This window comes from Pimephales promelas, chromosome 12 (genome assembly GCF_988280905.1).
Source record: "Pimephales promelas chromosome 12, fPimPro1.hap1.1, whole genome shotgun sequence".
Taxonomy (NCBI): domain Eukaryota; kingdom Metazoa; phylum Chordata; class Actinopteri; order Cypriniformes; family Leuciscidae; genus Pimephales; species Pimephales promelas.
Window position 1 is genome coordinate 12,785,438 of NC_142780.1, and position 20,499 is coordinate 12,805,936.

Consider the following 20,499-nt stretch of genomic DNA (forward strand, 5'->3'; position numbering starts at 1 on the left):
GCCAGGAGGTGATGATGGGAGAAGGTTGGGGGAGGGTAAGAAGTGCATAACACACACCGAGAAGATGAGAGTAACAGAGCTAGCCAGAGAATATTGTGTGCTCAATCGAGAGTGAGAGTGCTCTTAATTCAGAAAGACAGCCAGAGCAGCATGCAGACAGGTTTTCAGGTCAGACTGCAGCTGGAAGAGCCGTGCGCGATTGTGTGTGTGTGCGCGCGCGATTCCGTGTGCATGGATGATGAAAGGGTTGTGCTCACTGTAAGTGGCGTGTAGCAGAGCCTTGGGCTGCAACTGGGCATCACACTACTCTTCCATTAAATATTTATTACGTGCACACACACATACTGTGCATATTCCATCCCCTCCCTATTAGCTCTGCCTGTAGTGCCTCTCTATAGAGCGCACTGACCCTTCTCTGACTCTGAATATCTATGATGCAGTTTATACCAATGTGTTTTTGCCTGTGATCTCCGTCAAACACGCTCCACACGCACACTCCGTCTTCGCGTTTAGCAAAGACGCTATGCTGGATCGATCACGAACAGCCATTCGGTATGCATCACCCTGAGGGCCATCATCATAGAGCGTGTTGATCATGAAGGGAACTTTGTTACCGAGGGCTTATCAATGTGAAATGTCAGGGGTGTTTGGCCATGGGAGCCAAATTTCTTTCTCAAAAATGGTTGAGACACACAAGTACCATCTCACTTTATTTAACATACACATTATAAAACTAACACTGATGAACAAACAGTAAGATGGGATGAGCAACCAGTCATTAAAAATACAGAAAATGGCACACACTGAAAATAAAGTGGCATTTTGTGTTAAGGTTGTGGATACTACAGTTACTAAGGGGACTACACAATACTAACTTGAACTGTGACACAAACATGAACTGATCCTAATGAATAGAATGAACACCTGCATGTAAATCCTTTCTAGCTAACGCACCACATAACAGTTACACAATTTATTGGTACTTTTTCGTCATTTCATGACTTGCTATTTGACAACGTAACTACAATGTTGCATGCTTGTAACTTCTTTTGCTTTTTGTAGTTAAATGATAGAGCACACACCCCCTCAGCATTTGCGCTCACAATCAGTAGCACCTCAATGCAGAACATAAGATCCACGGGGAGGAGTCGGATCACGATCCAAGGGGTGGAGATGGGTAAGATTAGGGTTGGGTTTAGGGATTAGGGGTGGGTTTAGGGATCAGGGGGCGGAGTTGGTTAGGTTTAGGTGTATGTAAGGTGGGAGGAGTTGGATCTGGATCCGACTCCTCCCCATGGATTTCATGTTCCGCAGTGAGGACCATCTCCTCACAATTGAAGAGTACGCACCGCGAGCAAAGTATAACATCAGGGCAGTAAAGTTTGTTTTTCTTAAGTGACAGACTATTATAACAGGTTATGGAAATAATGTTCGAATTTGACTGAAATTGAATTGAAATTGACTGAAATCTCATCTGACAGCAGTTTCTGAATCAGGACAAATCGTTTTTGATTTCAAAATAATAGCGCATGTCTTTCAAAATAAGCCTTGCATCAGAAAAAAAAAAACAAAAAAAACATTTACAATTAGTTTTTGTTGTTTTCGTTTCTTTAACTACACGCTCCGCTATTTGGGTCGCGACCCACCGGCTGAGAAACACTGCTATATGTGATTCAGATTTATTTATTTATTTATTTATTTATTTTTAGAAAAGCTGAGTTTTAGGTCTACATGAAATGAAAATGAGCTATAGATTTACTTTCATAATACACATTTATGGTCTTATTGTGTACGATTCATTGTGCACATTTTTCCAGTGTTGTCAAATGTTTGTCTTTGTTTCGGCAGAATATAATGCGCCTCTGAAAGGACTTTCTTTTTCAGCTGATGTCGCTTAGGCTGCGCATACTAAGTTAAAAACTTATTAAGCTACTGGCTAACAATTCAAATATGCTTGATCCCTATTTATTCAGAGATTATTTTGTATTTTACAAGGGTTTTTTTAAGTGTGAAAATGAGAAAAGTACAGAACCCCCAAACTTGGTATGATAGTCTCCTTCACTATTAAGGGGCATACTCCTCCACTTAATCAGGTGGTGCTATAATAAGTAAACTTTAAGGAACCATTTGCAATCAAATTCTTCAATATTTGTCAAAATATTCACATTTTTTCCCCCTGCTTCCCTACAGATAATGTTATTAAAGGGATTTTTAATATTAAACTATGTTATTCCCTTAACTAAGATGAGTTTATATGCCTCTCTCATCTCACTGTGTGCATTCAATCGCTCTGGTGTCCGAGACACGTTGATAGCACTTAACTAGCCCAGTTCATTCATTAGGATCCAAGCAGAGAAGCGACCAAACAGCTCCACATTTTGCCTATTTAAATACAGTTACTCGAGTAGTGTAACACGACCAAGAATGGTGACCCCACATAAAATGTTACACATTTCTAAGCGTCTAAAGTGGATAACTATATTGTATGGCGGAATACCATAGCAAGTGGGAGCACTTCGACTCGGCGCAGTAATATCATCACTCGTGAAAAGTCCTCTCCCCCTCTCCCTCTTCAGAGAGATGATATTACTGCGCCGAGTCCATAGGTATATATATGCGCCGAGTCGAGTGCTCGAACATATCTCCTAGTGCAGAAACTTCCATTTTTCTTAGTGATATTTAGCGGCAGTTTATCAGGAAGTTACGATTTTGTTCTCTTTGGCTCACTGGATGGAAACTGCATTTGCTTTATTTGTTTTATGTTCTTTTCCAATGTTGCCCATAGGTTCAATTTACAACTTTGGATGGAAACATGTTAAGCATGTAATGTAATTACAAATCGAAAAAAGAGTGTCCACGATAAAGGAAAAAAAAAAAGTCTGTTTTTTGAAGAAAAAGAAAACAACAGCAAACAATTAAACGTACACATCTTAATCATTGTTATTTTGAATTATTCAATTTTTGTTATAAGCAATTATGTAACATAATGTATTGAATGAATTATTAATTCAGAAATATTACATTTTTGAGGGGGTGCACCACAATACGTTTTACAACCTGTAATGGCTTGAACATATATTAATTCAATTCAAGTTTATTTGTATAGCGCTTTTCACAATACATATTGTGAAAAGCAGCTTTACAGAAAGTGCATTACAGAAAAGTACATGGAAAAATACATTTAGTTAATCATGTAATAATTAACCATGACAAAAGTTTACAGAGGTCTACTTGAATCCTTTCTGTGATATAATTTATACATTTTAACAGCACTTCATGAATTTCAAATTAAGCAAATCAATTAAGCATTTTTGTAAAAAAAAAAAAAAAAAAAAAAAATTTCTAAGAAAACTTAATAAGTTGTCATTGCAGAAGCATTGTGTTGTGAGAATACTGTTCCATGTCGACTTTGAGCATCTTCCATAGTCTTCTTAGTGTTGACCAGCTCTGGTTTTGGATTTGGAGAAACCACAGTAACTGGAATAAAAGAATGTTTATGCCTGGGACTGAATGGATTGATGCTGAGAGAGAGAGAGAGAGAGAAAGAGCTCAAACAGTGAGATCACACAAATGAAAGGCCTGTCTGGCTCAGGGAATTTACATAGTCCTTTATTTAGGACCAGGTGTGCTGCTCCTTCAAACAGACACTCGTGTTGTTAGAAGGAGCCACACAGAGATGACCCCTGTAAGCTTTACGTAATCTCTGTCGCTAACAAACACACACATAGAAATCCAGAATGGGCTTGAATGAGTGCATTTTAACTGTAGAAAGCACCTGTAGTCCATTATGAAATATGTTCATTTATTATTATATTTTAAAAAATGAGCCCAATCAGCATAATTTAACATAAATATACCCCTATAATGGTTTCCCAGATGGTCGCAAAATTCCAGTGACACTAAGGGCTGAGATGACTATAATTGGTGGTACTTTTCCACGAATATCATCACAATTAAGATTGCTGTATATTATTTGAACAACCCCCTAACCCTACGTATTAAATTTCAACTACACCACTATTTGTTTTGCGATCAGACTTTTTCACCAGTGGAATGATATACAAGTTCATTGTGTGTTGAAGGAATCATCACACTAAGAATCTTAGTAATAGAACTGAACTCAGACCCATTGAAAAAGAACCCAATCCAAAGCCTTGAAAGTCTACCTTTTTGTCTATGCATGTGTACACATATGTGGAACCCAACCTTCAGTATTACTGTATTCAGTACAGTATTATAATATTGATGATTACTATTACACTGCATATTCAAGGAATATTTTGGATGTCCAAGTTAACACCTTTTCTAAATGATTTTAATGATAATCAATCACGTGTCCTTGTTCAACCGTCCTTTGCTGAATTCTGGCATCAGTAATGCATAGTACACATTGTTTAAATTTCTATATCTTATAATAAAAAAAAAATGAAATAGAATAAAATTCAATACATTTTGTTGTCATTTGATTTTTATTTAAAAGGGACCATGTGCAATTAATAACATAAATGTAAACATTTGATGCATTACACCAGAGTTAGCCTTAGGCTAATTTACATCTGCAGTCCCCATTGCCAATGAGCTTTCACTTGTGTAGTTATGAGTTTTAGTTCTTTTTAAAGTTTGATATCAAAATTCATGCAAACTGCTCTCGGACCCCTAAAAAATTTGGCCGGTAAGCAACCACATACGATCCCTCATATCACAACAAAAGCATAGCAACTCAGCTACCATATAGAAACTTTCTAGTGTTGTGTAAGTGGGTTTTGCATAACCACCACCACTCCCATTTTCTTCAGAACATTAAAACGAATGTAGTTGTGTTAATGATACGTTGTGGGAATCGAAACTCTCCTCTATATAGGACAGCAAATCTGTTTTAAAGGAATTATGTAATTTCACTGTCTTCAAAGATGTTAAACTTTTTAACACTCCATCTCCAGTTACTGTGTCGGTGTGCATCGACTTTTCCACGAACGTAGACTAGTTTAGGTTTGACCTCCTGTTACCGCATCGAGTTCCTGACAGCTGATGTTGCGAGAGAGAATTTGGGAGAAATGCATAAATACAGTAAAGTTTGGCTTGAGCATGGCCCGAGGCAAGAATCGAGCTGGGAAGCTCAGCAGAGGTGTGTGAGAGAGAATGAGGCAGAGATTGGAGGACAGATCTCTGGTGAGAAGCTGTCCTCACCTCGTAGCCCCTGTAAGTCTGACATTGTGTGGGTTTGGGAGGCAGCTGCAAGTTTATATATAAACATATATCGGAATAAGTCCTATGCGCATCAAATCAGGTTAGTCAGGCAGAACACATGGCATAGATGAGCGGCACGATTTGGGCAGGGTATCTGGCTTACGCCGTGTCCAAACTAGGAGCGGTGCGACTGCTTTCCAGCGACAAGTCGTATGTCTGTTCACTAGAGATGTCAGGAGTACTTGTAAAAAGTGAAATAAATAAATAAAATGAAATAGCCACTCCAGTTTTTGCCGTTTGGTTGCTAGGGTATTTTGGATGATTGCTAGGTGTTTGCAGGATGGTTGCTAGGGCAGCATTATATATGTGCAATATGCTTAAAAAATCGTTATATATATATATATATATATATATATGAAGAGTTCAGATGCAAAAGCCTCTAAATGCCATTTGAAATTTTCTTCCAAAATGACCATTTTTATCAAGCTTGTATATTTCAGTTCAGTAATTTCACTTAAATGACAATTAATAGGTAATCTTCATTGCCATTTAAGTGAAATTACTGAACTTAAATATACAAGCTTGATAAAAATTATCATTTTAATTATCATTTGCTTCTGAACTCTTCATATATATATATATATATATATATTAGGGGTGGAGCCGAATCCGAATACGGTATTCGGAAAGGTACAAATAATGTGTTTTTTACGAATACTTATTCCGAACAAATACTTAAAAAAATATTTGTATTCGGGAACAAGAAATACTATCAAAAAGCTGCGTTCCTCACGAGACCGCAGTGCGCGAGTTAAGTGAGTGACGTTCAGGAAGAGTTGACTGACACAGGCTGCTCCACACAGCAACAGAGAGGGCTCGGCTGAGCGAAAAAAACACTTAACTGCATCACTATTTTTGTTTAATAGATGTTTGTACCTTAACTATGTTCCGGTGGCAGTTTATAACTTTCGGGAAGCGGAGTTTGATCGGGAGTATATTCCATTATTGACGTCTGCAGACGGGTGCTCTCATGTTCGCTCTGTTTACGTAGCTCTGTTAGCTCGGTAACGGTAATTATTTGTTTCATGGCTTGATTCAATTCCAATGTAGAATGCGGTCTGTTATTATAACAGGCCGCTGATTATAAGTATAACACACCGTTGCTATGAAAAACAGAGCGTTGCCATGGATTCTAAACGTAGAGACAGAACGGACTATTTTTCTTTTTTTAGCGGGAGCGATACAATCGTTTTTTTAAATCAATAAACTCCTTTTTATATCCATATTTTGAGTCAAATTATTGATTTATTTGGTAGGTAGCCATGTAATAAGCGGGGTAATGTAGAGCGAGGCGTAGTTATAACGAAAACCCTTCACGCTGCCTTCACACTGGCAGTTGAAATCAGCTCCGTAATACGCAATACGTTCCCAACGGACGTCGTACTACACAGTGAAAAGCGTCGGACGCGGGTAGAACAAAAATGGGGGAGAGATTAAAGTTTGATTCTGTCAGTTCTGTATGATCTCTCTGATTAGGGTTATGCTGCGTGAGGAAAGTTGCTCAGGACGTTGACATGTCAGGTCGGCTAAAAAATGTGATATAGTGGTCAATAGTTCAATGTCTACCTTCAATTTAATTGTATTAACTGCCCTTATAAACGTTAGAAAGTCATGAAAATAAAAAATGACATCACAAATTATCGTTATAAAATCAATATTTATTTTATTAAAAGTTAATAATTCAGGTTTGTTTATCAGTACCATAGCAACGCTCAACTTCCGCTGGAATTGTCGGATAGGAACCGTCCGTAGCTTTTCGCAAGAGTTCAAATTTTTGAACGCATCCGGATGACCAACGGACACGATTTTCTTCGCACCGCACTCGGTCGGACCCGTTTCGGACCCATTCGCATGCGGTCTGCGAATCTCCATAGGAAATGAATGACTTCCGGTCGTTTCGCAGCCGCATCGGAGCTGATTTCAACTGCCAGTGTGAAGGCGGCGTCAGGCTTCGCGTCGGGGTCATAATCAACCTCCTCACTATAAATTATCCATATAACTTATTCTGTCTGCACAGCGTTCTCCACCGTGGTGTTGGGGTTCATAATGTTCACAATTGTATTTTATTAGTTGTTGGTTTAACCATGGTTCATGAGGTAATGGCTGACTGTTATTTTCTTTTCAATGACTTTTCTTGTTACATGTTCATTGCTGGATTTATTGAAAAAATCAACCAATATTGCATATCCATAATTATTATAATGGATATAATTAAAGAATCCATACACTATAAAGTATTTTTAAAGATGTTTATGCCTATTTTGAATTTTACTCGAATACAAATACAAATACAAATACTTTTCCTCCCTGAACAAATACAAATACAAATACAAATAGCGGCTGCTTTGCACACCCCTAATATATATATATATATATATATATAATTTGAATAAAGGGTGAATATTATTATTATTATATTTAATAATATTCTATTATATTATTTATTTTATGTTATATGATTATTATTATTATTATTAGATTTTCCAAAGGTGGACGTCTTTTTCAGCAACTACTGTACTTTTTTATCGGTCACAATGTAAGTTTTAAACCAAATGTATAATATGCAATTTCTGACACAGTGCATGTGCATTTACTCCAAGTCGTAATTGCCGTAATTATGAGATGCAAAAATTGTCCACATTCGAGTACAACTCATAATTACAACTTGCAACTACAACCTGGCCTGAACACAGAAATTCCCACAAACACCGTATGTTGGATAAACAGTAGTTTCAGCGTTTGATGTAAAAACACATTAATTAGAATTAAGACTGTTTCATTCTTACCTTTTGTAATCCAAAAAGTTAATCGCTTTATGTAAGCAGGCATGTGCTGCATGTGTCCAATCAATGACAGAACCAGGATATTAGCAATAACCCGGTCGCGAACGGCCATGTAAACACCGGCACAAACCCGAATATGCTCATATCCCGGATTTTAAAAACCGGGATATTATACCTGGTGTACCCCTTTTCTAACCCGGATTTTTGGTCATGTAAGCGCGTATCGGCATATCCCCATAGTGATTTGTGTTCTGTGCATGTTCTATTCGCAAGGAATCTTGGTCTTTTGAGTAGAGAAACTTCTCGACGCATACAAAAATCCGTGTGCAGTTTACCGGAAGTAAACATGGCGAGACCAAGCGAGACACAGCACAGGAGCGAGCTCAGTAACGTTACCAGCATCAAGCGCAAACAAAGGCGATCGATATCAGCCCTGAACTATTCATTATCCATGTGCTGCTGTTGTTGTTGTTGTCTTTGGAAACAGGAAGAAGAATCAGAAATGACGCATATTGCGTCTTAAGGTTGTCCGTACGTCTAGACGCTAACCGTGCGTCGTCGTTTACATCGGGATATTGCAATTCCATGTATACAGGAGAAACTCTCTCTGCTCACGCATGTAAACGGGTTATTCCTAGTGTTTCAAAAACCTGAATAGTGACCTTAACCCGACCATAACCCGAAAATTGGCTGCATGTAAATGTAGTCAGTGACACCGCAAATAAGGCCATTAACCCAGGGTTTGAAAATGTGGATTGTGCTCTATGTCATCACTGCCATGTGACCAATTGCATCAGTTGCATCGCTTTACCTCCATTCACAAATCCTCTCAAATAGTAAAGTGTCCATCGAATGCACATTTCAGAATCTCTGCGAAAGTAGTAGGTAATTTCGAGGATTTTTCGTGGAACAGGGTTTCATAACCCCACAGGTTAAAAGCAATCCATTCTGAACCCTACTTCTAAATTGCAAGTGTGAAATGTTCCTTTACCCAGGGTCAAATGTCGATAACTCAGGAATCATTAGGGATTTTCAAACTGTGTTTAACCCAGTCATTTTGGTTTAGTTTGGAGCTTTGGCTGGTCAGGTTATGGAGTTGCACTGGATTCATAGACATATACACTAGACCTCACCTTGGCTACGGCAGTTCATTGGAACGAATGCGTCAATAGAACCGCCATCTTGAAACAGGGGAGCCCCTCCACTTTAATGCATCAGTGTCAATGTAGTAGACACAGGTCTAACGGAAATAAAATCACCATAAATCATCATGAATGCGATTTTTCTTGTTTTTTTGGTTTCGGTCAGACATGTATTTATCATTGATTCCAGAAAGAATTATTATTAATATTATTTTTTTTAAAACATTCTTCCTAGTTCAGATTTCATCATTGAACATCATACGCTGCACAAAAGTCCGCCACCATCAATGAATTCGACGTAAAGGCAGAGATAGCAGCGTTACCTAGCTACTTCCTATGACAAGACCCCTGTTCCAAGATGGCGGCGGTTTTGACGCATGCTTAGAACCCCAAGGTGAGGTCTAGTGTATATGTCTATACAATGGATTGTGCTCTGTAGACTTGCCCTGGTCTCAAAAAAGCACAAATGTGTTGGTGTGTGCATGTAAACGGATGAGAAATGTGCTCTGGCATGTTTAGTTTCGGGTAATTTCTAGTCCATCTAGTCAAGACAGCCTACAAAACTCCTTCCCCTCGACCGCAGCCAGATGATCCCTAAAGCATCTTACTCGGACCTCAGTGGAAATAGACTGGCTGTGTATATTCGAGAAAGCACAAACTCGCCTACAACGGAGCGTATTTGTCCTGTGGAATTTAAATTCTTATTGAGAAACCTCAGGCTGTTGGATTTTAGTTTCATTTTCTATGCCTTTTTGACAAGGCCCTGTAGCAGCTGTCAGTCATTTCCACTGCTCTAGCGAGTGCCAGCTCTAGTTCACTACCTAAAGCCTCCATGAAGCCAGACCACCAGACTCCAGCACAAAGAGTTACGATAGGGGCCAGGGACTCTGGAGGAGCTGCTATGTTATTTGTGTTGCGTCAGACTTCTTTCTACTTTTTTTTTGCCTCCAAGAGACAGTATGTGAATTAATGCACCTCTTCCATGGACGAAGGTGAACTTTCCTTTAGCTTTGAGACGGGGTCTAGGAACTACATTACAGCGAAGGCATTCATATTGCATAGCAGCGGTGCACAGTGTAACTGCGCCTCTAAGTTATGCCCAACCTCTCCATTTGCTATTTTCCTCACTCGACTCTGCGTGCCTGCCGTTTGTTGAATGCTGTTAAATGTTTAATTTCCACCAGATACGGTTGCAGAGAGACACGCTCAAGGACAGGGGTCCAAATACATAAAAAACACAGGCAGCTAAATCTCTACATATTGCCGTTCGTTATCTGCGAGCGAGATTTGCTGTGGTGTGAAATTTAAGGAAATTATTTCACTCTAGTTTGGAGGGTGTCGAGGGACTATTAGGTCATGATGTAATTCCGTGAAATTCATAAAGGTCTCTGTGTCCCACTTACAAATGGATTTATGAACACATGTCTTTGAGTGTAATACTTAATGCTACAGTCCATTCTTTAGATTCATGTTTTTGTTGTTTTTCAGAGATTGATTGATTTTAAAGTCCACATGAGACACTGATAGCAAGCCACTGTATTCTTGTAATCTTATGGGAATTGATTTTAGCCAGTGGGAATTGTTTGGATTGTAAAAAGTGGGTGTTGCATAATACAGGAGGCAGAGCAAGTTTACATTTTGATTTACATATTACAAAGACCTTTTTTTTGGTAACACAATGTTCTATTTGATGCATGGTCTTTTTTTTCCTCCAAAGATGTAAATATAACAAATATTATTGGAGTATGTCTTTCTACTTAAAAAAAACCAAACATTTAATTCAGTGTTACTTGCCATTTGTTTTGCGAAATTGCCATTTCTGTGTTTCAAAGTCATTTCAAAGTAAATCCTACACCATTTTTTTCAGTGTAGTTAATGTTAATTTCAATATTTACTAATTATTAAAGTAAAAAAAAAAATCTGTTCTTATAATTTAATGAACCTGAGCAAACATGAATAAAATTAACATTTTATTTTATTAACAAAGATTTATAGGTAACACTTTACAATAAGGTTCGTTAGTTAACATTAGTTAACTACATTAGTTAATATGAACTAATAATGAATAGCACATATACAGCATTTGTTAATCTTTGTTAATGTTATTTTCAACATTTACTAATACTTGATTAAAATCTTGTTAACATTAGTTAATGCACCGTGAACTAACATGAACAGCTGTATTTTCATGAACTAACATTAACAAAGATGAACAAATGCAGTAACAAATGCATTGTTAATGGTTAGTGCATGTTAGTAAATACATTAACTAATGTTAACTAATGAACCTTATTGTAAAGTGTTACCGATTTATACTTAAAAAAAAAAAAAAAAAAAAAATTATACTGCAACAACAAATGTGTTGCTCATTTTTAACTACCCTTTTGTAAATTGTAACCCTACTCCTTTTTTAATAATGTACTGATGAATTTTTAACAAGACCGGCAATGTGTATTAAGTGAATTCAATTTATTTATTTATTTTTAGTAAGTGTGATATATAAAATGTAACATTTTTTGTTAACACTTTACAATAAGGTTTCATTAGTTCAAATAATTTAACTACATCAGTTAACATAAACTAATAATGAACTGCTCTATACAGCATTTATTAATCTTTGTTAATGTTCATTTCAACATTTACTTCTACATTATTAAAATCATTATTGATGAGAATTATTAATTATTCAAAAGTTGTATTTGTAAACAGTAGTTAATGCACTGTGATCTAACAATGAACAACTGTATTTGTTTTAGCTAACGTCTCATGGTTAGTTCATATCAGTTAATATGTTAACTAATGTTAGCAAATGAAACCTTATAACTTATAACTGTGCATATTGATTTACAGCATAGCTGAATGTTCATGAATTATGGGGGATTCGTTTTTTCTCAGGAGGACTTGGTGGTGAACCACATGGCTGCCAAAATCATAGAGAATGTGTGCAGCCGAGAGTCTCAATACGCCCAGGGATTCATCACTGCAGAGGTGGGACCTGCACTCTGGTTTCTGTTCACACACTCCACAGTGGATGCACTCAGGGTCAGCGCTGTATCTGTGAGTATCATAATTCTCATCACTTTAACAGGGTGTTCAAACACATACTGTTCAGTTCATTTTACATTCAGAGAGTTGATGACAAAAATTTCTCAATGCTTCTGAATTTTTCAACGTGAGATAGAAAATAGTTTGGTTAAATGTGCTTTATACAAGCTGCACTAAAATATGCCGACCCACTCCAAGGAAATCTGAGCTTGCACAATTGACATGGCCAAAGAAAATAGTGCAGGCAATTTCATGTTAAAGGGATAGTGCAACCAAAAATGAAAATTCTTTGATTAATTACTCAGAACATTCAGAACACAAATAAAGATCTTTTTGGTGAAAGCTTTCTGTCCATTCATAGACATCTATGCAGCTACCACTTTGACGCTTAAAAAGGTTTATAAAGAGATCGTAAAACTAATCCTTATGAATTGAGCGGTTTAGTCCAACATTTTCTGAGGAGGCGCGATTGCTTTATATTATAAACAAATTTAATGTAGTTTTATATGCATTTATAAACAATAATAAACTCACACATCAGTTGCGGTAAACGAAAGCTCAAGCAGGTTTGAGCTTCCTTTTGTCAAAGGAGGGACAGAAAGCTCTCAGATTTCATTGAAAATATCTTCATTTGTGTTCCGAAGATAAACAAAAGTCTTACGGGTTTGGAACGACATGACGGTGAGTAATCAGTATCATAATTTTTGGGTGAGCTATCCCTTTAATTTTACCTCATTACATTTTCCAGGTACAAATTAAATTTTAAATTCCAGATTTGTTTTAGACTTTGTCACCACTGTATAAAACAGTGTATAAACTTGTGTATGAAACAATTGTAACATCAGAGCCACCTTGCATATTGTCATTGATTAGGGGTCCAAGCACAACAGTTTTTTGAGTGTCCTTATCTTTTTTTTATTTGTCCCATTGGGCCAAAGCCAAGGCTGTCAACTGTCCTGGGAGTCCTTCACGTTGGATGCTATAATAAGCCCGTTTTAGACAATTACCATTTTTGAGATCCTTCTCCTAGATTCTTGGTCTGATTTGCATAAAATTTGGTACGTATTATCTCAATACCCACATAATGTAAACTTATCAAAATAATTTCCATTCCTCAGTGTTGTGAAGATATAAGCCAAGGCAATTTTGCAGAGGAGATCTTCCATTTTGATTAATTGTTAAATATCTGCCAAACAAAGACCAAACATAAAGAAACATGATACCTATACAGACAACAGGGCATTCTGAGAAACTTTTTTTGCAATTCTGCTCATTTAAGGCACTGCAACTAAAAACCTGCTATCAAAATAACTTTGAATCTTTGTTTGTTAGATAGGCCAATATATAGTTGGGTTTGGACCATAGTGACTAATTGACTTAGGGTGTATTCACACCTGCCTTGTTTGGTTCGATTGAATCGAACTCTAGTTCGTTTGCCCCCTTGGTGCGGACCTTTTGGGCAGGTGTGAATACAGCAATCGAACTCGGGTGCGGACAACAACCGAACCGAGACCCAGCTGAAGAGGTGGTCTCGGTACGGTTCCAAACGAACTCTGGTACGGTTCGTTTACGGTGTGAACATGAACCGACCCAATTGCAAGAAAGCACTGCGTCGAAAGAGAATATTGCGCGTCTTTCTGCACGTCTTTCTGCGCGTCGTGTGTGAATGTCTAATCGCGCAAAGATGCAAAAAAAAATATCATTTGCAGTTCATAAAGCATTTGCAGTTCACCACCTTTTGGTGGTGGTTGACGAGTTTCCCCCTTAAAGCGAGTGCCGAGAAAAATTCTATATAAATGTAATGAATTATTATTATTATTAATGTAAGGATAGTTACAATACAAGAATGATGATGCGTTAATTTACGTTAAACTGGACAAACTTAATCGCAAGCGTTAACATTGACAGCACTTGTTAGTACACAATAAGAATCTCATTATTTGAATGAGTGAACATAGCCCCTCTCTATGAAGGAAAACTTTATACCTTCTCCGTCTTCTGTGCAGTGCCACTCGCAAAGTTGAGATGTTCCCCAGAGATAAAAAAACAAAAAAAACAGAAGGTGGTCGAATGAAAAGATGCACGAGAGACGAGAGTTGTCGTATTTCCCCGCGTTTATAGAGCCACTCAAACGTTACACTCGTCGTCTTCTCAAAATCCGAATTACAACTTCGTACAGATGACATTGTATCATATGATACTCATTAGTTTCTTCATATTGCGTTTGTACAGAATTAACACAAAATTAGTAAAAGAACAAATATTGCAGTATGAAATATATGGAAATATCTCCATGCTGAGCCTTTTTTGCACTTCCTGATTTCCCTTGAGAATCCTTGTCCAATGAATGGACGACCTTAGCACACGTGTGGTTTGGTTTACAAATTTTGGTTCACTTGCAAAAAGAGCAGTGTGAAAGCGAACCGTACCAATAAAAAAATAATAATAATTTATTTGGTCCGGACCAAAGCAAGTGAACTATCGGACTTTCCTGGTGTGAATACACCCTTAAATTGTGTGAGGGTAACAACCTAGTAAACTTGGAATTAGTTTTTCATGATTTATTTATTTGTTTTGTTTAGGGGTCTTTGTTCTGAAATATTCTGGATGTTCAGCCTATTTGTGACTGTGAATGACAGATGAAAGCTGTAATGATGTCCATCTTAGAGTAGAATAATGAGTACTTTTAAGTCTAATGTTTTTGAATCATTGTAAATATATTCCTACAGGTTTACAGTGGCTGTGTGAAATAATGATTAACTTTTAAAGGGGTCGTGACATGGATCTCTTTGGATTTTAAAATGTTCTTTGTGTTTAATTTTGAAAATATTATCTTTATAAAACTATCATGTAGAGACAAACCATTATGAAATAATTGATTTATGGTTTGTGATGCAGAGTGTCCGATCCAATACAGTTGACTGCCTCAAATTTCAACAAAATTTCCTTTGCAAACTCTGCGTTACACTGTGCCTCGTTTTCAAAACAAAACGCGCTGAACAACATATTCCTCCGACGCAATCCGGAACGCTGTTAAAATAAACCATCCACATATTTCTGACGGTGGGATTCTTCTGAACTTTCTTCTGTAGAAGAAAGCTGTTTAAACTGGACATGTCAAAGCAAGCGATCTTTCATTTTTCTTGGTGTTGACGATTCAAGTGCCTAGAATATGTCAGAAACTGAATGTGCACGTGTGTATACTGTATCCAGTTTAGACTGTGTCAGTAATTGTAATGGGTTATATTTGCTTTTGACCTGATGTGACACTCACATCCATTGTAGGCAAATGTCAACCGTTAAGTACAGTAACTGAATGCCAGTAGTATGGCCTATGTTGAGATATATAACTATTCGACAATGTCTTGCTCTGGAGGCAGTCATATATGCAATTGCATTTGTCTATGAAACGTTTTCGACTTGGAGAAATCGACTTAAAATACTCCAGTTATGATCATATAAATAAAAGCAATACATCATTTGTAACTTTTATTTGTGTCCACTTACAATCAAAGCAAAACATTGTGCTTTTGAAAAAACAAAGGAAAAAAAAACGGGGGTGTGCTTTTAGTCGTCTCGCTCTCTGTGTATTTTTTCTGGAGCGCGTCACAAAAATAAAACAAAGCTCAGTGAATTCTTGTCACACAGACATGATCAATTAAATATCCATTCTACTTTGAAATGATCTAATTCAAAATGAAAATGTTTGTCTAATCTGTCTCCAAATAGATACAGATCATTACCCCTAATGTGAGCACGCCTATGCAATATGCATACGATATTGATCTCAGCAAACGACTGCCACATCAACTCGATAAAACACATCAAGTTTTAACTGATTTACTTTGCATTATTTTGGTATGCGGTGAGGAATAATCCTGGACGAATTTGCCTCAGAAGAAGAGCACAACCTCAAACCCCAGAGTGTTAAGCTATGAAACTTGCAGGATGTTTTAATGGTTTAACAACCATCTTTATGTCAAACGTTCAAGGCAAGTTTGATTTCTCATGTCATGACCCCTTTAATTATATTGTTCATGATGTTATGTTTTTTTTTTTACACAGACTTGCATGCAATCAACTGACACATTCTCCTTTTTTTCCTTAACTCAACTTATTGTTATCATACTGTAAGGTTCTTAACCTTTTAATAAGACATTCACATTACATTCCTCCAAATAAATACATAAATAATATTATTATGTAACGAAAAAGCAGCAGCATTAGAGATACTTTATTCAACCCACCTCCACCCACCTGTCTTCTCACATTTATCTGCCCTTCCAGGCTCTATGTAAAATAACACGCCAATCTGCTGGGGCCTTCCAGAGCGTGATTGACAAGGTGGGATTACCCAGCATCCTCAGCTGCCTGGTGTCGGGCATCAGCCGTGTCCAGCAACACATGCTCACTATGTTCGCTGCCATGTTAGCATCAGGAGCACATTCCCACAGATTGGTACAGGACCGGGTATGTACATAAAAGCGCATGCATACATATTTATTAGGGCTGTCAAAGTTAGAGCAATTACTTTACTGTAATTGTATTACTTTTGCCATGAAAATGTAATGCATTACACCAAACTCTGGTCCAGACCAAACATTCTTCAAAAAAGCATAGAAGGTTTTGGTTTTCTAGAGTAAAAATGATGCACAGAGCAATTCTAGCATGTGAAGTCCTCTGTGAGAGTTTGCAGCAGGGGAGAATCCGTGCAATTGTCCTGAGAGCATGGTGTTTTGCACTTCCTGTACAAACAAACCCAAAGGACACAGCTCAGATATTACACACCTTGTTGCATTCCGAGTGTATTTATGAAAACACTTAGGGCCAATTGCAATTCTACCCCTTACCCCTTCCCTTTCCCCTAGCCCTACCCCTTCGCCTTCCCCTTGACCCTTGAAACAGAGTGGCAATGCGTAGGGGTGAAAATATTCCCCTAAGAAATGGGACACCACTACGCCTCCGTTAAACGTCAATATAAGTCGTCGCTAGCGCCTACGTCACAGGAGATGCGCCGATGTTTATCACAACTTCCAAGATGCCGTCGACAGCTGCAGTTATCTCAGTCGCATGGGTTACAGCTATTTTCTTGCATCTTGTGAAGTTCGCAGGAAACAACGGAGACGACGAAAATATGTTGTGGGACTATCGTTAGCAAACTACAGTAATTTTAGCGATTTTTTTTTTTTTTTTTTTTTTTCTGTGAAGAAACTGACCGTAAATATGAACACAATATTGAATGTAACATAAAGCAAATCATTATTTGTCATTATAATACTTATTAAAGCCACAAATACTTAAATTTATGGGTCTACTTTGTCGCTTGGGCAGCCAGCCTGGGTTAGCAGTGACGCTTCTCATACCCCTTCGTTTGAAGTGTGCTCCCGAAAAATCTTCGTTTGAAGGGCTATCTGGCCCTTCACCCTAGCCCTCCCCCTCCAACCAAAAGAGAATTGGGACAGCCCTACCCCTTCACGTGGACGCGCAAAACGGAGGGGAAGGGGAAAGTGAAGGGGTAAGGGGTAGAATTGGGATTGGGCCTTAAACTTGCACTGCTCTCTGGCTTTCTCTCTCTTTCTACTGCTGACTATTAGCCATCCACACTCTTTTCCTTCCCCATTTTTTTCTTTTCACAGTCTTGCCATCATTCTCTCCCTCATCCTGATTTTATAGTTCTCACTCTTTTGATTAGGGCAAAAACAACTGGACTATTAATAGACATCCAGTTCTGTACCATGATAGAGAAAAAGTCATATTATCACATTTAGTACAAAAAGTCTTACATTTTTCCCGTAATGGTTGGTTAAGGCAATTGTAACACTAAAAATGTCTCTCAAATGAGAGCACACTTCAAAGTAATACTGTCACTTTACATGTGAAGCACATTCTTTTACCTGTCAGGAATAATGTGCATTTAAAGCAAAAGTCTTTGTGAGATCAACATTAAAATGGTTGGAAAATACTTTTTACTAAATGATCGGCTTATTGAGGTGTTCAGTAAGATATTTAATGAAATAATGATTTATTAATGTGCAATCATAATATTTTAAAGCAGTAGTTCACCCAAAATTAATATTTTGTCATTATATCGTCCACACAAATTGGGGTGGTACCACACTGTATTGTTTGCTTCCTTCTGTGGAACTCAAAACTATAAATTCATTTATTAATGTTTCACTCCTTTTTTCAATATAATAAATGTAAACACAGACTAGGGCTTTCAAGATTCAAAATGACACAATATAAAGCAATGGTTCCCAAACCTCTATCTGGTTTGTACATTTATAAGTTTTATAAAACTTTTATGCTATATCTTTGTGTGACGAGCAGACTGTCATTATTCATTGAAATTCTTGGCATTTTCATACGTTCATAAGACAAGTAGTAATGTCTGATTTGTGAATGAATCATCATTTTGAGTCATATCTTTTCAGTGAAATGGTTGATCCAGGTTGATCACTAAATGTTGATCTCTTCATTAAATATTAAACTACAGCACTATTAGTCTTCAGATGACTGAGTGAACATAGTGCAAGAGTTTTTGAAAAACGTCCTCTCAATCACTTCCATAATTTTGAATAGGCCAGTGAAGTATTTAAGTGTGTTTGTGTGTGGTTCAGTTATATTAAGGTAATTTATTGAGTAATGTTTGCAACCTAAAATATTTAACCCTTAGGTGCTCTTCGTTTCGGAGTCACACTTGTTATCTTCCCGGTCAAAAGTGACCGGACACCTAAAAATTTAATTTCCTCCATCCCAGTAAAACCAATGCAATTTATTTTTGTTCTATAATATTTATTCTTTGTAATTTAGTATTTTGAGACAATTTGATTGAATTTATTAATATGTATGCAATATTTATGGTCTATTTTTGCCATGGAAAAATATATATATTTTTCTATATATTTTTTTTTCAAAAAAATATTAATGCAGTATTTTAGTTTAATATAGAGTCTAGGTCTTCAGAAAAATAAAAATATTTTTTGTAGAAAATTAGCACCATCTGGTTACAGTATAGAGAAAAAGCGTAGAATCATGGTGTAATCATGGTGGGTTTTACTTGGAAACAATCTCAAAAATATTTTTTTATTAAAAAATGTAAAAAAAATAAAATAAATAAAAATGTGTGTTTTTTTTTTTTTTTTTTTTTGTGTGTGTTTTTGTCCATTTCCCATTCATTTCCTATGGGGGTCATATTTGACCAAAGAACACAAGTGTGACAATTTTTTTTTTTAAGACCACTTAGCATGCTCAGATCATGACCTAATTTTTTTGTGTGTTCACATACATAATGCCCTAAAAGTCACCAAGTTTCGTAACATTCCGATGAAGCTGTGATTTTTAAAAATTCAAAACATACTTTTTGTAATCAAAATTTATTGGTGTGTGTATGTGTATAAAAGTGTGTTTGTGTGTGTGGGTGGGTTTGTCTGTTTTGCACTCTAGATGTTGTAGAAAAGTACACCCCTTTCCTGTGGTGTACTTTTATTTTTTTAGAATTGTGTCCGATTTGTAGATTGCACGTACAAAAATTCAGAGAATTTTTATTTATTTTTTGTCAATTTCCCATTCATTTCCTATGGGTCGGTCATTTTTGACCGAAGACCACAAGTGTGACTATTTTTTTTACGACCACTTAGCATGCTCAGATCATGACCTCATTTTTTATTTTTTTTATTTTTTTTTATTCACATACATAATGCCATAAAAGTCACCAAGTTTCATAACATTCTGATGAAGCTGCGATTTTTAGAAATTCAAAACAGACAGTTTTTCAGTCAGAAATGACCGAAGAATACCTGAGGGTTAAAGGTTCGGTATTTTACACTAGCACCCCAGACTTATTTTACATATTGCAAAAAGGGGCATTATACCTCCCTTTTTAATTAAATCAATACATTTTAATTTGCAACTTGCAACTATACATTTATTTAAGTTGTTGTAACATGTCCCCTGTTAATAATAATGATAATAATTATTATTATTATTATTATTATTATTATCTGACCTGTTGTGACAGACATGTGGTATTCGGTCTACTGTTAAAATCCCCTGCTTATGTTTTTATCATGCTGAGAAACTACAGTATTTTAATAAAAAAGTGTGAAATTTAGAGCGTTACAATTGCCCCCATTCTCCCCTACTGCACGTGACTTGTGATAGAATGGGCCAATATGTATAAAGCTTAATGGCATAACGGTTAAAGGGTTAGTTCACCCAAAAATGAAAATTAAGTCATTAATTACTCACCCCCATGCTGTACCAACCCCGTAAGACCTTCG

At 36.8% G+C, this 20,499-nt stretch overlaps 1 protein-coding gene across 2 annotated transcripts in view; it reads left to right on the plus strand.

The window, feature by feature from the left end:
• ulk4 (unc-51 like kinase 4) overlaps nucleotides 1-20,499 on the plus strand; it is a 256,347-nt gene that overhangs the window by 42,408 nt on the left and 193,440 nt on the right. For both annotated transcript variants that reach the window (XM_089117516.1, XM_089117518.1), the window contains exons 20-21: nucleotides 12,068-12,229; nucleotides 16,505-16,687. In XM_089117516.1, the coding sequence (XP_088973642.1) occupies nucleotides 12,068-12,229; nucleotides 16,505-16,687 (345 nt within the window). The remainder of the gene's footprint in view (nucleotides 1-12,067; nucleotides 12,230-16,504; nucleotides 16,688-20,499) is intronic.